Source organism: Varanus komodoensis, unplaced genomic scaffold, assembly GCF_004798865.1.
Source record: "Varanus komodoensis strain SLA01 unplaced genomic scaffold, ASM479886v1 scaffold38, whole genome shotgun sequence".
Taxonomy (NCBI): domain Eukaryota; kingdom Metazoa; phylum Chordata; class Lepidosauria; order Squamata; family Varanidae; genus Varanus; species Varanus komodoensis.
The window spans coordinates 6,484,475-6,502,863 of record NW_025335909.1 but is presented as its reverse complement, the minus strand read 5'-3'; the positions used below and the strand labels follow the sequence as shown (position 1 = coordinate 6,502,863).

Below are 18,389 nucleotides of genomic sequence, written 5' to 3'. Positions count from 1 at the left end.
AAATGTCTTTCCCCCCTTTCCTCCACCCTGAAATCTCTTCATCTAGCACAGAAAGATGCCTTTATCCTCAAAACATGAATCCTCTTGATTCTAATTCTGTTCTTCTGCTCCTTGGAAACTGTAAGGCAGGCTTCTTCAAGCTGTACTGCCAGCATGTTGACAGGAACAACCAATACGGGGGTTATTTCTTTTTTAAAAGGGGAACCATGTTGCTTTTACTTCCTTTCGCTGTAAACAGTCCAGGTATTATTAAAACACTTTTAAGTGGTTTTTAAAACAATAGCTACTGCCCTTATGAATGTTGCTAATGTCTGAAAGATTAATGGTGTTGAAAGGATTCCAAGGGCTCCTCCAGAGGTCTCTGCTCACATGTTGTGTGAGTGGGCCTGATGTGCTGACTGTGATTTTGAAGCAGCTTACCTTCTATGGGTTCACATGAATTTATTTTTTTCATAATCAAAGTACAGTGGCTTATTTCATATACTTGCTTGCAACTGATATGCTCTTTATCTATCTGGATAGGAGTGAAAGAATACTTTGAGTATATTAAGCACGAAAGGGCCAGGGATGCTGAACACATGGCTCGCAAGTACACTTCCATTGGCCCACTGCTGACGAAAATGGAGGGGCTGGTTATGAACACGAACACTGGCAGGGCTGCCAGGCTGGTTCCTTATTATGCCTTTTGGGAAAAGAAAGTTTACCAGAGCTTGACAAACCTAGTCCTGAAGTAAGTCCGCTCAAAGATCCCTTTCTTTTTATTATTATTATTATTATTTTGATTTATATCCTGCCCTTTTCCTACAAAGGGCTCAAGGCAGCTTACATTATCTCTCCTCCTCCATCTTATCCCCACAACAACAACCCTGTGAGGTAGGTTGGGCTGAGAGTCTGTGACTGGCCCAAAGTCACCCAGTTGGCTCCATGGCCGAGTGGGGACTCGAACCCAGATCCTCTGAGTCCCAGTCCCATGCTCTTAACCACTACACCACACTGGCTATTCTGTTGTTTGTTGGGTTGTTTGCTCTTGGGGGGCAAACGTGTTTTGTCATTTCCCCTTGTAGAAATTTACAGAATTTCAATGCCGCAGTGGTGGGGAATAGGCCACTGTTTCAAGCCGAAACCATCTTGTCTGCTCCTGAAATCATCCTCCAGCCAAACAGCGTGGACATTGAAAAAATGTGTGTGCACTGCATTCGTGATTGTGTGGAAATTACCAAGGTGAGGATTCCGAGTTTGCCTGGGCCAAGATCTGTGTGAGTGTCTGTTGCCTTGATTTATGTACAGATAAAGTGGATTCTGATGAAGAAGAAGATGCCTGTAGTGATTCAGAGTTATGGGAAAAGATGGAACTGAAGATCGGGCCACCAATATTCTTGCAATCTAAATAAGCATACATGCCTGTCTCAAGCAGGTACAGATTTTTAGATCACAAGAAGACATGTCCGTTAAAAGTGGCATATAAGTACTTCTAAAAAATACATGAATACCCTGGTTTTTTGCCCCATGTATAATGATACATATGGTGTCTCTTAATACATGAAACATTCAATAAATGAATGGCCCATTGTTCAAATCAGCACCACCAAAGGGCACATTAAGACTGCTTTTTGTTGGAGTTGAACTGAACTGAACCAGAATACCATGAAGGAGTTGCTGGAAACTGAGTCAGAATCAAGAGGAGGAACAGAAAGGATGGCCAGTTTGATCGAGAGAGGAGGCAGCAAGAAAGTAGCAGAGCTTTGGGTCCCGGGGCAGTGGCAGAGGGAAGGACAAAAGAATGGAGGCATGGCAGGTGCCCGCGTGCCAAGTCAGAACTGAACGGGATGTGCTGCAAGAGCAGCAAGTTCTAGCGTAGTTCAGGAGGAGCAGACGCAGCAACGGGGAGTTTGGGGGACCTGGCAAAAGGCTTTCCTCCCTCCTCCTCTTGCTCTGCGTGAACCTCTGGTGCAGCTGTGTCTGCTTTCAGTGCCAGCTGCCCATTGGCCAAGGCGAGTGCCGCAATGCCAGGCCCAGCGAGACTTTCCCATCCTCTCTCCGTCTCCCATGTAGTTATTTGTTCGCTGGATGCATGGCACCTGCATCGACTGCCCGCCACAGCAGACTGGGGACGATGAGCCCGTCATCTTTAGCTTTTACAGCGATATCTCCCAGAATCCTTTAATCATCGAGCAGGCCATCCTCATAACTCAGAACATGCACAAACTTCTGGGCAACCTGACAAAGTACTTGAACCGATGGAAAAGGTATCGGCCGCTGTGGAAGCTTGACAAGGCCATTGTGATGGAGAAGTTTGCTGCCAAGAAGCCGCCCTGCGTCGTCTTTGACGACAAGCTGCAGTTCTACACAAAGGTGGCTCAAGAAGTGATGCAGCAGCCCATGCACAAAGATGAGCAGTGCATCCGCCTTCTGCTCGGGCCTTTGGCTTACACAGTGCAGGAAAATGCCAGAGGCTGGGTGAATTCCCTGGGGAAGCTGCTCAACGATTCAGCGAAAGAGGCACTTTACAGTCTCCAGGAAAACATCGAGGTAGGACTTACTTCCCTCTGAGGATAGGTGTTGAGAGTGTGCTTTTCCATCCTACAGCCCAGTTTTCAGTCCTACAGAGTGGGATGTCCTGAAATGATGCATGGGGGATGCTGGGAGTCGTAGGACCTCCCACTAGGTTTGCATAGGAATGTGCCTTTAATTTCTTAAGCAGGTGGAGCATGGATCCCCCTCCCCCGCCATTTCTGTATGAAACAAGCCCATATTTTGCAATCTGAAGGCTATTTATTTGTGTATTTTTACATAAGGTTTCAAGGTCCTGATGATCTAATAAATCACAAACAATTGATCACTTAACTAACACTATGGATTAGTGAGAATGTTTCCAGGTAAATGATTCTCTGTGGAATTACTTAAAACAATGATTTGCACTTTCCAGAGACTATCTCATAACCTCAAGACAACTCCCAGTACCTTGGAAGATCTTAAATTTATCCTGGGCACAATTGCTGAAATCAAGGATATGTCTTTAGAAGTGGAACTCCAATACCTAGATATTCAGGAGAGATACCGTACCCTTGCAATGTATGACTTCCCTGTAAGTGGAATTTTATTGAACACAGTCCAACATAATATTTTTGTTAATTAAGTGCAGCGGAACCCCAAGGAATCCGTGCCCTAGGAGACTTTTCCTTATCATAGTGAGCAAGGTTTCTGTGCTCTTTGAAAGGCAGCCACAGATCTAAGAAGTTGCACTAGAAACGAGGTGATTTGTCCAGTTCTTGGTTTATTCACAACACGCCTCATGCGTCACCCAAACAAGACTTGCAGAGACATTTACAGCGATTAATTGGGAGGCCACCCCTGTTCTCAGACTTATAGTCTAAAAGACGTAACACAAAAGGAAAAGGGAGGCAGGGAAGAAGAAGAAAGCAAAGCAGACATGCCTTCCAGTTCCTCATTTCTTTTCAGCGAAGAGCAGCCAGGCGTGGCCATGGATCAGAAAGGAAGAACAGATGAGGGAGGGACGAGAGGTTGCGTCATCATTTTCTGTTGGCCTGTTTCTCTGTATTCAAAGCCAAGTGAAACTTCCCCATGAATGGAAGAATAACTGGAGTGCCATTTTGAGAAAAAACTGTAAAGCACCAATAACCAGACGATGGAAAAGAGAAACACCTTTCTCTCCTTCAGTTCCTAGCCACACGGCTCCCATGGCATCTGGAAGAATGTGACATACATCTTCCATGTAATGTCTAGCAGTCTGGCCTGTGATTGCTCTGATGAATATGCAAATTAAATAGAGATTCACGCCATTTATCCATGCCCAGCAGCACTTAAGAGACACATTCCAGACTGAGGCCCAACAGGAACATTGAAGGAAGAGGTCTGAGGCCCCTTCCAGAAGGAGGGTTGTGGTAATGCAGAGGGTCTGAGCCAGCCAGCATGGTTGAAGGAAAGAGAACGCAGGGGTGCTGGCTGATTTGTTCTGTAAGAGCAACACTGAGGTACCTTTTGAAGAGTTGAGGGGAGACTAACAAGGGTTGTTTTTGGGCATGAACATTCTGGGAAAATACAAAGAGGGCCCAAAGAAGCTATCCAACTCTATCGGAGTGACTGTTTAGAGAAGCTAGAGTGGCACAGTGGAAGACTCAGGTTTAAGATGGGCTTTTGACACATTTTTATGAAGTATCATTACTCTACTCCAGACAACAGAAGAAGAACAGAATCTAGTGGATAAGATAAAGCTAATGTGGGAAGCTCTCTTTGCTGATGCATCAGGAGTTGATCACAGCCTTGGAAGTATCAAGAAGACATTTACTGAGGTTTGTGTTTTATTTAACGCGTGTAGCAGGAAAATGCATTTTAAAGCAGAAGAGCCAATCTTAATTTTGGTCATACTCCCTCTAGATCACAAGTGAGCAGATTGGAAATTACAGTAAGGAAATCGATGATTTTTACAAAAGATTTATTACTGAGGGGCCAGGTTCTGTTGGTGAGAATCTTGATAGAGGTAAGAAAATGTGCACTGATACTTGTATTATCAAATAGTTTGGAGAAATAGTACATAAATGGCTAGAAGCTTTCAAACCCTTCCCCATGACAATATACATACTATTTGCCGAAAGGTATGATGTTGCTTCATACTGTAAACCACCTTTTTGCCTCCCACTGTTGCCCAGCATATTCATAATCTTTTATAGGGTACTTTGTAAGGAGGAAGAAAGTGACTTAAGAGGTTGCTGTACCCATAGTGTGGAGGCGGTAAGGAAAGCAGACTGTCATCAGAACAGTAACCGGCAGCTTCGGCTTTATGGGTAGACTCCAGCTTTAGTGCCACCATAATTGACTTTGCAAGTGGTTTGTTGTGTCAAAAAACTTGTTAGCCCCATATTACCTAGGGCTGGGCAGAAAGTACGTTATCACATATCTTGGTCTTCAACCTGCAGTATTCCTGATCACTGCCTCTGTTGGTAGGGGTCTCTGGAAGTTGAAGTCCAGCATGTTTGAAGGTCAAGCTTCTGCTCAGTTTTTCTTTTATATCATTTGGTTTAAAACGATGTAACTTTTTGGTGTAACTTGATGCCCAAATATCTTTGATTAATGTTCACAGGATTAGAGCTTATGGTAGTTTTTGAAAAAGAACTGGAGAAACATGAGAAAAATCGGCAAGAGCTGGCAAATGCTGAAAAGCTGTTCGACCTTCCAATCACAATGTACCCTGATCTGATCAAAATGCAAAATGATATGAAGGGCTTGAGGCAGATCTATGGAATCTATAAGCTGCAGCGGGTGAGTGTTTTGAAAGTCTGCACAGCTGGGGACTTCATCCGTATCACGCTCAAGTGTCACACCCACGCTGCGCTGCAGGGACCTGGTTCACTGGGTTCTGTACATCAAGAGCATTGGATCTGAGCCAGACCACCTTCACATGTACAGTTGCTATGACAAAAGGTGTGCCTTCTGGGCTGTCAGGGAAGACGTGGGATTCTTAGGGCTGGGGGCAGAACCCTGGGCCTGGGGGGCCAAATTGCTCAGGTGGCTTTTTCTCCTTCACCTGGCTGCACCCCCCTTCTGCTGTACCCAGCTCTGGTCTGCAGCACCCGAGGGCCTCTTCCAAATGGAATTGGGCCCTCGGACTGAACGTGGTTCCGTATCCCTGTTTTATGTGTAACAAGCACGGGGTGTGCTATCTCTGTGTGAGGAAGAAGTGAATTGTGCATGATAAGTACATGGAAATTCTGCAAAGGTTTATACATTGCATTGCATTTGTATCCCACTTTTCAGTTAACGTTGGCTTCCACAGTATCTTACAAATGCATGGTTCTGGCATTAAATGGATACTTTTATCAGCTGTTTATAAATGTTGTATATTTAAGTTTTTATATTATCTACAGCCTAGACAGTGTTGACTCTTGGGCAGTATAGAAATGACACAAATGAAATGTGTGCACAGTACTCTCTTGTGTCCCCTGGCAGTTGGTCGAGCAGTTCAGGTTTCAGGCTTTTCTCTCCAGAGAAAGAGGAGAAGAGAAATGTTTTGCTTGTACTTTTGACAGAAATGTTTTCCTTCTTGTTCTGTGGTTTCAGGCTGCTAAAGAGGAATGGTCTCAGACTTTGTGGGTGAACCTCAATGTACAGGTGTTGCAGGAAGGGATTGAAGGCTTTCTGAAAACCCTTCGGAAACTGCCAAAGCACGTCCGGAGTGTGCCTGTTGCTTATCACCTGGAAATGAAAATGAAGGCTTTTAAGGACTCAATTCCTTTGCTGCTGGATTTGAAAAATGAGGCATTAAGAGAAAGGTTTGATTTCTGTTAACTTGCACAGAGTTGTATATACTGTGGTGTGTATTATGTCTGTCAAGCCTGCCTAAATCTATTACCCCTTTTATTGTCTCACCTGTCTCTCTGGAAGACCAAACAGTGCAGTTTGAAGGTGTTAGAAAGAACCCATCAGTAGAAACATCTAGGGACGGGGATTTCTTGATGGCTGCTGTTCAGAAGTCCTGCAACTGCCAGTTGGCTGGGGCATGGGATAAATTAATAAATGACTTCATATGGTGCTAGTAATATTCTTGCTGCAGAATTCTCCTGGTGAGAAGCTGCTGGGACTTAGCTAAGGCCACAGGATTGTCAAGTCACCTTTGATGCCTTGATTTGAAGCAAATTTCTTGCCTTTGCAGACAACCTCTTGATAGAACAGGATGGGTAATGGTGGGCTTTCAGATGCCCTTTTCACCCGTACATTTCCATTACCATAGCAAATACGAGTCTGTGACCAGGCTTTTGTCGAGGTAACACGTGGTTCTGCCCCAAAGCAATGAGCCTTGAACCCTGTAACCTCATCATTGCTCTTCCAACTTCTTTCAGGCACTGGAAGGAATTGATGCGTCGAACAGGTACAAGTTTTGATATGGCCACAGAAACATTCACTCTGGAAAATATGTTTGCTATGGAGCTGCACAAGTACTCTGATGTTATCAATGAGATTGTGGGATCTGCCGTCAAAGAGCTCAGCATTGAGAAGGTAGATTTCCCCTCTGCTGCCCACTTCTGCCTTGAAGGCCCTTCCAGCCACAATCCAAGTAAATCTATTTTGACACTTGTTTTTCCTCCCCAAGGGAGTAAAGGAAATAGTCGAAACCTGGGAGAACATGAAATTTTCCGTCCAAAGGTACTTCAAAGGCACCCAAGAACGGGGTTTCATTTTGGGAGCGGTGGATGACATAATTCAGATCCTGGACGACAACGCAGTCAACCTCCAAAGCATTTCTGGGAGCAGATTTGTAGGCCCCTTTCTGGCCACCGTTCACAACTGGGAGAAAACCCTCTCCCTGATTGGCGAAGTGATCGAGGTAGGGAAGGAAAATGTCACCTGTTTCAAGTTGCTGCTGGGTTTCCTGTTGTTCTCCCCCTCTTAAAAGCAATGCTCCATGTCCACAGGTTTGGATGATTGTTCAGCGGAAATGGATGTACTTGGAAAGCATCTTTATTGGGGGAGACATAAGGTCTCAACTGCCTGAGGAGGCTAAGAAGTTTGACAACATTGACAGGATATTTAAAAGGGCAAGTAACTGCTCATGTGATAATGAGATTGTTGAAGCACAAGGTATTGATTGCACACATGGTTTGAATGCACCTCAGGTACACACCCACACGCACACCCACACCAGATGTTGGAACTCCAAGTATTATCTGTCAGTCATTTTTCTGCTTCGCTATTTCCTATTCCCTGTAGATAATGGCAGAAACAGTCAAAGAGCCAGTGATAAAGAAGTGTTGTGAAGCTCCAAATCGTCTTTCAGACCTACAGAATATAAGTGATGGCCTAGAGAAGTGCCAGAAAAGCTTGAATGATTACCTGGATTCCAAAAGAAATGCTTTCCCCAGATTCTTCTTCATATCTGATGATGAACTGCTGAGCATTCTTGGCAGCAGTGACCCTCTGTGTGTTCAGGAACACATGATCAAGGTGAATGGCAGATTTGCACTGTGAGTGCTCTGTGGTTTATGTCTGTGCCAATACTCAGGGATGCTACCCTTTCTTTTAGACATATTCAAGGTCATAAATGTGCACGTTAACTAGGGTTAAGTGCCTGAATCATCTTTGTTTCTGGAACGTATTTTTGCAGTTTGTTCGGAGAAGGTTCCTGAATTTCACACTGGTGATACAGTCCATCGTTGCTTTAAGTTTTACCTTCTCTTGGCCTATTTCAGATGTATGACAATGTAGCTGCCCTGAAGTTTCATGAAGAAGACAATGGTATAAAGATCGCTTCAGCTATGATTTCTGCTGAAGGGGAAGTGATGGAGTTCCGGAAAGCTATCCAAGCCGAAGGCAGAGTGGAAAACTGGATGACTGCTGTACTTGCCGAAATGAGGAGGACCAACAGACTCATTACTAAAGAAGCCATCTTTCGGTACTGTGAGGACAGAAGCAGGTGAGGGAATTCAATCCTTAAAGGGAATCCAATTTGTAAAGCGGCAGGTTGTGGTGAGCGGGTTTAAAGGAACGCCTCCATGCCAGCTCTTAAATTGACATGTTGGTTCCCCACCCCTCTGTGCTGCAAGTGGCAGCCATTTCAAGGGCTGCACCGATGTACAATGTCAGATCACTTTGAGTGGGTCAAGAAATACTTCTCGCTAGCACATTACTGCTGCATCAGGAATATCAGATTCTCTCTCTGTGACATGCAGCATTCGGTCACGAATGACTCCTCCCTGTTACGAAGATAACAGGGTTTATGCAATGTAAGGCACAATCCTGTACATGTTCAAAAAAGGAACCTACAATTTTCAGCATGGCCCAGAATGTTTGCCTGGAGGAAGCTGTGAATTGGAACTCCAAACATGCATAGGGTTGTGCTCTGTGAATCTTTGTCCCTCTCAGTTGGAAGAATGGGCACCTTCCAGTTCTAGACCTATTGGCTTTATGGTATCAGGACTTGCATTATAATTTCACAAAACTGAAATATTATGTGTTTTTATTGAGGAGCAGCCTTTCTGCAGATCTGGTCAAGCTGCATTTAAGGCAACAGCTTGTTCTTTAATAGCCTTGATACAAAACAAAAAAGTACTTGCAGAAAAGATAAAAATAAGTGGATTTAGTTACGGGTATGATGCATTCTAAGAAAGAGCCAAATGATACTTGGTTCTAGTCACACTGATGGATGGCACTGATAGGAATTCACCTATCCTTCTGCTTTTGCCAGAATCCTGCGATTCCACTCTTTCAACTATGCTATCAGAGTGATGCTTTCTATCCTTGCTTCTCCTAATCCCTGACGGCTACATGACAAAGGGTTTCCTATGAGTGCATTATGCACAGCCAGATCACTTGTCCATCTAGCCCAGTATTGTGTGTTCTGCCTAGGAGTAGCTCCAGTATTTGGGCCAGGAGTCTCTTGCAGGCGCACTCTGAGTTCTGCCTCAGTGGTGATGCCACGGTCTGAACCTGATCGCTTCTTCACTGGACCGGGATCCAGACTGAACTTGGTCACTCTGTGGCAGAGGCACTGAGGCTCTTGGGAAAGCACGATCCTTGGCTATTCCCTGCTTTTCACATATGTATGGAGTAGTCCTATAATTTATAACGCACTGAACATTAAAATAAAGCAAATGTAACAGAGAGTCCAGTTTCGAGGCTTCGAGTGTTCTGTAAAGTAAACCCATCAGTGAGAACCTGTTTTTTCCTCAGAGTTGATTGGATGCTGATGTATCAAGGCATGATGGTGTTGGCTGCCAATCAGGTGTGGTGGACCTGGGAGGTGGAAGATGTCTTTCAAAAAGTGAAGAAGGGAGAAAAGCAAGCAATGAAAAACTATGCCAAGAAAATGCACCAGCAAATCGACTCACTAGTAACCCGGATCACCAGGCCACTAAGCAAAAACGACAGGAAAAAATACAATACCGTTCTCATCATCGATGTCCATGCCAGAGATATAGTTGATACTTTTGTAAGAGACAGGTAATGCAGGCCCTCGAAGAAATATGAATGGCTATGACTATTACTTTGTATAATACGAAATCACTCACACTATTGTGGAACCTGACGGTGTGTCCATAGTCCTGGGTATAAGAAAGGGAGTCAGTATTGTCTTCCTTGTTGCTTCTTTCATTTCCTTTTGCCTTTTCCATCCTCGCTGCTTGCCTTGCCTCTTTTTATGCCAGGGCAACCTGCTCTAATGTCATGATGTTTCATGTAAACCCATATCTGCATTTCCTCTTCTCTCTTTTTGTAGCATCATGGAAGCTCGTGAATTTGAGTGGGAAAGTCAGCTGCGTTTTTACTGGGATCGAGAGCCAGATGAACTCAATGTGAGGCAATGCACTGGCACCTTTTCATATGGCTATGAATACATGGGCTTGAATGGGCGGCTGGTCATCACACCACTGACAGACCGGATATATTTAACACTCACCCAGGTACGTCAGCCAAGGGGCTTTTCAGTTACCTGCAGATCCTTAAGTGCGCTTGAGAAAGCAGAGCATAAACCTGGAGCATGTACAACACTGTAAAGTCTCTGCAAAGTGTTCTTCAAGAGAATTGAACATGTTTGAAAGAGGGCTGCTGCGCTTAATGAATGCTTTCCTACTTTCACTTCCAACAAATTGGTTTTGAGGAGTTCTATGTTGTTCCCCAAACTTGATAAATCTGCTTGAGCAGAGATGATTTCAGGGCAAAAAAAGGGGAGTATGTCACAGGATGTAATCATATTCTCTCTTTCAACCTTTTCTTACTGGAAAGAACACCTACTACAATGGCATTCCTTTTTTGCTTCTTATCCTCCAAAGGCCTTGTCCATGTATTTGGGTGGTGCCCCTGCAGGCCCAGCAGGAACGGGAAAGACCGAGACCACCAAAGATCTTGCAAAAGCTTTGGGTTTGCTTTGTGTCGTTACCAATTGCGGAGAAGGCATGGATTTCAAGGTAGGAATATAAAGTTTATATTGTTCTGTTGCCTTCTCTCTCTCTCATGGTTTGCAAATCTACTTGCATACAGTGAGTGACAGAAAGCTACAAGGACACGCCACTGCACCCTTGACCATGCTCTGTAGCATGTAATGGAAAGCCTTTTAGTAGTGGGACAGCATAGAAAAACCTTAAATAAGTAAAATAATTAAATAAAAAGAGGCATGGAACGCTTTGTGTTCATTTTCATGCTTTGTTCTCTTTGGAATTGCAGGCAGTGGGTAAAATTTTCTCTGGCCTTGCCCAGTGTGGCGCGTGGGGCTGCTTCGATGAATTTAATCGGATCGACGCTTCTGTGCTTTCAGTCATTTCCTCACAGATTCAGACGATTCGAAATGCTTTGATGAACCAGCTGAAAACGTTTCAGGTAAAGCCGGGGCAAAACAGTGATGGTGTGAGGAAGCATCCATCCTCGGATGCCTTCTTTTCACCAGCATGAAAAGAACTCAAACAGTCTGCACCTAAGGTTTGGCTTTAGTGGTACGTGTAAGTTTAGGCAATGGGGATTTGACCGCAGGCCTAGTTTTGCTTCTGTTGATGCATTTTCTGACCTTGACATAGCTTCATGTTTCAGTTTGAAGGGCAAGAAATTTCCTTGGATCCTCGAATGGGCATTTTTATCACCATGAATCCTGGCTATGCAGGCCGTACTGAGCTCCCGGAGTCTGTGAAGGCTCTCTTCAGGCCAGTAGTTGTAATCGTGCCAGATCTTCAGCAAATTTGTGAAATCATGCTGTTTTCTGAAGGGTTTCTGATGGCAAAGGTAGGTTACATTCCTTCTTCGATGTTGCATATATTCTAGCTCATTCATACATCTGGGAACTCACACATTGTTCACATGAGAAGTTTCAGAGCTTTAATGACAAGTTTGTCTGTGTTTGCAATCTGTTGTTGTCTACCAGACTCTGGCCAAAAAGATGACAGTGCTGTACAAACTGGCAAGAGAACAGCTTTCGAAGCAGCATCACTATGATTTTGGGCTTCGGGCTTTGAAGTCAGTCCTGGTGATGGCTGGAGAGCTGAAGAGGGGCTCACCAGATCTCAATGAGGTAAACCTACCTGAATCCTTTGTCCTGGGGTCCTGGAAAATAATGGATCTGGTAACTTTCCCATTTGAATCCAGATCATCTGGCCCCCATGGCTGGCTTACTGTGCCCAGTTTCTACCATTGTCCTGATGAGCCTCTGAGTTCACATTATTATTAATAAAGAATTTATGAGTAGTATATGTTAAGTTACTTCAAGGCTGCTTTTTGTGGTGGGAAGCAATACATATATTTTAATATTGGTACTACTAATAATACAAACAGTAATATTACTAATAATACAGATGGATGAAGTACATAGTCATATTGACCACAGAGATGTCATTGAATGGTCTGAGGCTTTTATTCTTGACGTATCAGGCAAGCTGGCCACATCCTTTGACTCAAACCAATTTTAAACCCTTGTCAACAAGGAATAGCCGCCATCTTTTAAGCTGTTTCCACTATTGCAGGTTGTTCAGCTTCCAAACAAAATGGACATGTAAAATGTACAGTGTTTGGTCTATTTGAGAGAGAGAAAAGCAAAAGTAGTACTATTGGATATCATTCCTATTTATATTTACTGTTAGCTGCTCAGATAAAGTTTTATTGTAGGGCAGTGTACCCATGTCATTGTAATTCTGTGCTTTTTTAAAAACTAGGATGTCGTTCTGATGAGAGCTCTGAGAGACATGAACCTTCCCAAATTTGTTTTTGAAGATGTTCCCCTTTTCCTGGGTCTGATTTCTGACCTATTTCCGGGATTAGATTGCCCCCGAGTACGCTACCCGAAATTTAACGATGCTGTGGAGCAGGTGCTTGCTGAAGGAGGCTATGTTGTTCTGCCAGTTCAGGTGCGTGAAATAAAATAGGAAAGGAAATTAAATGGGACCTGCAGGCCCACATAAGGGAAAATGAAAGGGGACCTTTCTCATGTGAAGAGGAAAACACAAAAGACAGTGGCAAAATATGGTAATTTTCCTGTAACCCACAGAGAAGTTTTTTTTTTTACAGGAAACAAAGCACAGATTTTGAGCCACAAATTTCACAAACCTCTGGTGCATCTCTGTTTGATAACTTGCAGAAGATCACCAGGGCCATATTTGATCCCTTATTTCAAGAAGTGGGCCTTCCTGAATTGTTGCCACTGGAAGATTTGTTCCTGTCCTGTGCTTTTCCACCAGGTGGATAAAGTTGTCCAAATGTATGAAACGATGCTGACTCGTCATACGACCATGGTGGTTGGACCAACGGGAGGTGGCAAGTCTGTGGTCATCAACACGCTGTGTCAGGCTCAGACCAAGTGAGTGGGGATTGAACTGTGAATGGAGGGTCATGCAGGGAAGCAGGATGCTGGGCTGGGTGGAGCTTTGGCCCGGTCCAGTGCAGCGCTTCATGTTTCTGCTGGATATGCAGTGTGGCAACATAAAACACATAAGAAGAGTCCTGTTGGATCAGAACAGACAAGCATTAGCTTCACAAAGTGGCCAGCCAGGTACCTGTGGGAAACCCTGTTCTTCCACAGTGAAGTGCATCGGCCTGCTGCTTCCTGGAAGGAATATGTCGCACTCAGGGCTAGTAAGCACTGATAACCCAGTAAGGAGTTTATGCCCTTTTTTATTGTACTGCTTTCTCCTGGAATGTGTGATTTCACTGTTTTTCTTTCTAATTGCGTTGGTGATGTCCGAATAGACTAGGATTGGTGACCAAGCTTTACACCCTGAACCCCAAAGCCATGAGTGTCATCGAACTCTATGGTATCCTGGACCCCACTACTCGGGACTGGACTGATGGAGTTTTGTCCAACATCTTCAGGGAAATCAATAAACCCACGGACAAAAAAGAGAGAAGGTAATTCCAGCAGGATTAGATCTGTGTTACTCAGCTAAGCTTGTGTAGAATCCTTGGATTCCACAGGCCTCCTCTAGGCCAGGAATGGGGAGCCTTTTTCGGCCTGGGGACCAAACTGCGGATGAATGCATGCCAGCAGTAGGTGGGGCGACACCCGTAGCGGGCAGAGCCACCCCAATCGATAACCTTTCGATCCAGTGAAATAGTACAGAGCAAACCAAAGTAGATTGGCACTGCTTTGGGAACTGACCATTGTTAAGTGCTTTTCCGCTAATCTTTTTGCACAGATACATCTTGTTTGATGGCGATGTGGATGCTCTCTGGGTAGAAAACATGAATTCTGTGATGGATGATAACAAGCTGTTGACCTTGGCGAATGGGGAGCGGATCAGACTCCAGGCCCACTGTGCCCTTTTATTTGAGGTGAGCAAGTTCCACGTCAGGGAGGAGCTGTAGCTTGGCTGCTGCAGCACCTGCTTTGCCTATCAGGCACAGTAACCCCAGATTGGACCAGGTAAGCATCCTGCTTAAAACCCCGGAGAGCTGTTGCCAGTCAACATTGAAGGCACCGACTCAGATGGTCCAGAGGTCTGGTTCAGTTTAAGGCAACTTCCTGTGTTTCTAAATGTTGAAGCAAACTGCCCAGGTTCTGGGAAACAGGAAAGAAAGGCATTAAAGATAACAACCCAAGGCAATGTTCTCCTCTTATTTATCTTAATGGCTTATCCTGAGCCAAGAGCTTCTTGCGTATGGGTCCTGGAATCCTTACATCCAAACAGTTTATTACTTGGTGCTAGCAGCAGAATAGCAACGTGTGTGCTTCTGGTAGTAGTGGTTAGCCAGGGGTGGGCTACTTCTCCCGCTGAGTTTGGAGACAAGGCTGTGCAAATGACTTGGTGTTTCATGCTCTTCAGTTGCGAGAACCGTACCCACTTCAAAGCAGCAGGAGCTTCACAACACTTTTTTTTTTTTTTTGCAATGTCCGTCATTACCTGGAATTACTAATTGCTATGAAATAACATCTTGTCAATGTGTGAACTTCCTTTCTAGGTTGGAGACCTACAATATGCCTCACCTGCAACAGTATCCCGCTGTGGGATGGTCTTTGTGGACCCAAAGAATTTGAGATACAGACCTTATTGGCAGAAATGGTCAAACCAAAGAAGCAAGGTAAAAAAAAAATGCTCAGAGGGATCGTGAAATAATTCTTTGAAAATCAGACTGGTGATTTTTTTTGAAGCTCCTGCTCCTATTTTCTTTTTATAAGGACAGATATGTTCTTCCCTTCTTTCCCTGGTTAGGATATCACTCCTCGTCTTTCATGATCACGGTGCAACCATCATACACGCCTCATGCATTTCCTTTGTTGCTTTTTTCCTGAACAGGCGCCACCTGCCTGCTTCAGAGACATCTGGGCTGTGGGGGCCCTGGTTCAGTCCCCTGCGTACGTCTTTCAGATCTGCAGTTTAAAACAAATTGCACCACAACCACAGGAGGAGGAAGAGGGTGTCGCACAGCCCAGGGAGAGGAGGGGCCAAGTCCAATGGACATGTTGGAAATTGAATGATGGCATCTTTGTTTTGTTTCACTTCTCAGCAAGAAAAACAACTGCTAGATCGGCTCTTTGACAAATACGTACCCTACCTGATTGAGATGATTGTAGAAGGAATTGTGGATGGGCGGCAGGGGGAGAAGCAGAAGACCATCGTCCCGCAGACGGACTTAAATATGGTGAGCAATGGGTGGCTTTGTTGATTGGCAGAAAAGCTAGAGAAGACCCTCATCCACGGAGCGGCTCATGTGATGTGCCGAAGTTCAGGCATGTTGCTCAGGAGAATTTACTAGGACCGAAGAAAAATCCTGGAATTCGTCTGTTTCCATAGGATATGGGGAGATCTAAAAGACAGAGGGGAAATTTAGTGAAAGATTTCAAGTCATGGTCTAGCACAAAAAAAGATGGCTCTTTCAGGATTTCTTTGACAGTAAAAGTGGCTCGGCTCCATCTAGGAGGTGCGCTTGAAGAACTTTGGCATGTAGCTAAATCTTAGCTAACTGAATCAAATGTGTTTTCACTGAATACTGACTCAGTTAAATGTCCGCACACACACGTACACACACGTGCGTACATATGACTAAAGCAGTAATTTGAAGGCATTCTGCCTTTTAAATGGCACTTGTACATATTGCAGCCCATCCCCTCTTAGGACAGGCATTCCTTCCGGGCTGAGATTGAACAGGGAATGCCTCTTCTGAGATGGTGCCTGCCTCCTGTGGTTTATACAAGTATTTGTACTGAAAAATAGATCACTTTTTAAAAGATTGCCTGATTGTTGCCTTTTTGCTCAACTAAAAATTTTAAGAGCACCATCCTAAGCGTGTTTGCAAATAAAAATGTCCTGCCACTCCCAGCATTCCCTGGGCAGCATGACCCCCCCCCCCCCCCCGTTTAGACATAGCAAAGCATTTGGTGCGGCTTTCAACCAGGCAAGCTCTTTATCCATCGACACAATTCATAGCAGCATGTCTGGAGAACGAGCGGGAGGGGGAGACTCAAGAATCCCAAAGAGTCATACGGAGCTGAGCATGATTGCTTTGTGGCTTCACATGACAGGTGACCCAGCTGAGCAACATGCTAGACGCCCTGCTGGAGCAGGAGACAGAGGACCCTGACATCCTAGAGTGCTACTTCCTGGAAGCGTTATATTGCTCCTTAGGTGCCTGCCTCCTGGATGCCGGACGAGCAAAATTTGATGACTTTGTTAAACGTCTCTCCTCCATGTCGACCATTAATGATGAGATGGTGCTAGCCAAGCCAGGGGAGCTGCCAGGTAAGCTGCGGGCAGCATTTGAGAAGCTACGGGTGACTTCGGTGATGTCACCCATTCTTTGCAGTTAGCTCAAGTATCCCACAGTGAGGAATATCTCCACTGCATTTTATCCCCACAGTAATAATCTTGTGAGGGAGGTCAGGTTGTGAATGAGCAACTGGCCCAGCGCCACTCAAGTAAGCAGGGGCTTAGGCCCTGCATCTCCCGGGCCCCCAGTCCAAACCTTGAGCCATCATGCTGCACTGGTACTGTGGAACTTGGGCACCGTATTTCCCCGTGGGTCGGTCTGGAAGCCAAAGCCTTGAACTTAGAAAAGCCGTGCAGGGCTGTTGTGGGTAGGACATTTCGGAGGGCTTTCACTCATAGGGTCATCATAAGTCAGAGATGAGTTAACAGTGATTTAGACAGGGTAAATGATGCATTGGAAAAGGAAAGGGAGGGGAGAGAGAGAGAATATGTCTTTTGTTTCTATCGTACCCATCAGGTGAAGCTCTCTGGGCAGTTTATACCCCCCCACACCTTAAAATCAGAGATGATAATAGCACAGAGCAGAGTTCAGTGGGGCACTTCTACCCTTGCTGATTGCTTTGCAACCTGCTGGTCCTGCTGTGCATGCTCGCATGACAGATTTCCCAGAGAGAGCCTGGAAGTGAATGGCAGCTCTCCCTTCTTCATAGGAACAGATGAACGGGCTTCTTCATGCAGAGCACCTTTCAGAAGTGAACATCTTCTGCTTCTTTCTGTCTGCCCTGGAAGTGCTCAGTCTTTACAGACTGCTCCTTGCAGACTGGAATTGCAGAGCTCAAGAGAATCAGTGGAGGCATATGTGCCTTGCTGAATTCTGCCCATTGGAAATCACTACAAGGACCATTAGGACAGGATAAAACCAGTAGGAACCAAGATAAAATCCAGTAGCAGTGCGAAAATCTAAAAACACACCAGTGTGCTTCCATCATGTTGGTACTCTCCGTCTAATAATCTTTAATGGCTAATCTTTAACCCATTAGTATATGTCTAAGATTATGTAATGTCTCTCTTTTTTTAGGGCAGCTCCCAACTTTATATGACTTTCATTTTCAAGGACGTACGAAAAAGTGGGTGCCTTGGAGCAGATTGGTCCCTGAATATGTTCACTCGCCCGAAGTGAAATTTGTTGACATTTTGGGTAAGTGTGAACTAAATGTGGCATAATCGGTGGGGGTACAGTAATTAATGACACCAATTAATCGATTCCAGCTTGCAAAGCTGCATGTGCTTTCTGAAATACTGAGAAAGTTTACACAGTGCAATAAGCTACACTGCACAGAACTGAGGAATTTGTTTTGTGGGTCTCCGAGCTGTTAGATGGGCAGGTGATCTCTGAGCAAGATGGGTTTAAATGAGGTTACCTTGGCAAGAACCACAGTAGCTTTTACACTTTAGAACCCATCTCTATGTTCTTCATTGAAAATTACCCATGATTTGATAGAATACTTCTGTTTTGGAAGTGTGTACTGTCTTTGTTACCTTTCCATGAGATTGGGACTATTTTAAATTGTGCTTGCTTGGTTCCAAGAGGAAGGAATACCAACCATTTCTGGTCCTGTCTGTCCTGGGGCACTGGGGCTTCATGGAATTCTGTCCTTATTTTTCACCCCAAAAGCTTCAGGCTACTTCTTTCTTCCTGACTTCATCTTAGATTAATCAGCTAGGGCAGAAAGGGAGTTGGTTGGACATTCTTTCCCTTTTGAA

At 44.7% G+C, this 18,389-nt stretch overlaps 1 protein-coding gene across 2 annotated transcripts in view; it reads left to right on the top strand.

Moving 5' to 3' along the window:
- DNAH10 (dynein axonemal heavy chain 10) overlaps positions 1-18,389 on the top strand; it is a 66,319-nt gene that overhangs the window by 17,055 nt on the left and 30,875 nt on the right. Inside the window, exons 18-44 of one of the 2 annotated variants that reach the window (XM_044440639.1) lie at positions 523-730; positions 1,065-1,221; positions 2,053-2,529; positions 2,927-3,085; positions 4,194-4,310; positions 4,396-4,498; positions 5,099-5,277; positions 6,076-6,287; positions 6,855-7,011; positions 7,106-7,339; positions 7,428-7,550; positions 7,723-7,956; positions 8,202-8,425; positions 9,682-9,951; positions 10,226-10,409; positions 10,779-10,913; positions 11,170-11,322; positions 11,530-11,718; positions 11,858-12,004; positions 12,642-12,833; positions 13,164-13,282; positions 13,672-13,830; positions 14,118-14,253; positions 14,881-15,000; positions 15,427-15,561; positions 16,442-16,658; positions 17,704-17,823. In XM_044440639.1, the coding sequence (XP_044296574.1) occupies positions 523-730; positions 1,065-1,221; positions 2,053-2,529; positions 2,927-3,085; positions 4,194-4,310; positions 4,396-4,498; positions 5,099-5,277; positions 6,076-6,287; positions 6,855-7,011; positions 7,106-7,339; positions 7,428-7,550; positions 7,723-7,956; positions 8,202-8,425; positions 9,682-9,951; positions 10,226-10,409; positions 10,779-10,913; positions 11,170-11,322; positions 11,530-11,718; positions 11,858-12,004; positions 12,642-12,833; positions 13,164-13,282; positions 13,672-13,830; positions 14,118-14,253; positions 14,881-15,000; positions 15,427-15,561; positions 16,442-16,658; positions 17,704-17,823 (4,860 nt within the window). The remainder of the gene's footprint in view (positions 1-522; positions 731-1,064; positions 1,222-2,052; positions 2,530-2,926; positions 3,086-4,193; positions 4,311-4,395; positions 4,499-5,098; positions 5,278-6,075; positions 6,288-6,854; positions 7,012-7,105; positions 7,340-7,427; positions 7,551-7,722; positions 7,957-8,201; positions 8,426-9,681; positions 9,952-10,225; positions 10,410-10,778; positions 10,914-11,169; positions 11,323-11,529; positions 11,719-11,857; positions 12,005-12,641; positions 12,834-13,163; positions 13,283-13,671; positions 13,831-14,117; positions 14,254-14,880; positions 15,001-15,426; positions 15,562-16,441; positions 16,659-17,703; positions 17,824-18,389) is intronic. The other variant, XM_044440640.1, reaches the window with a different exon arrangement.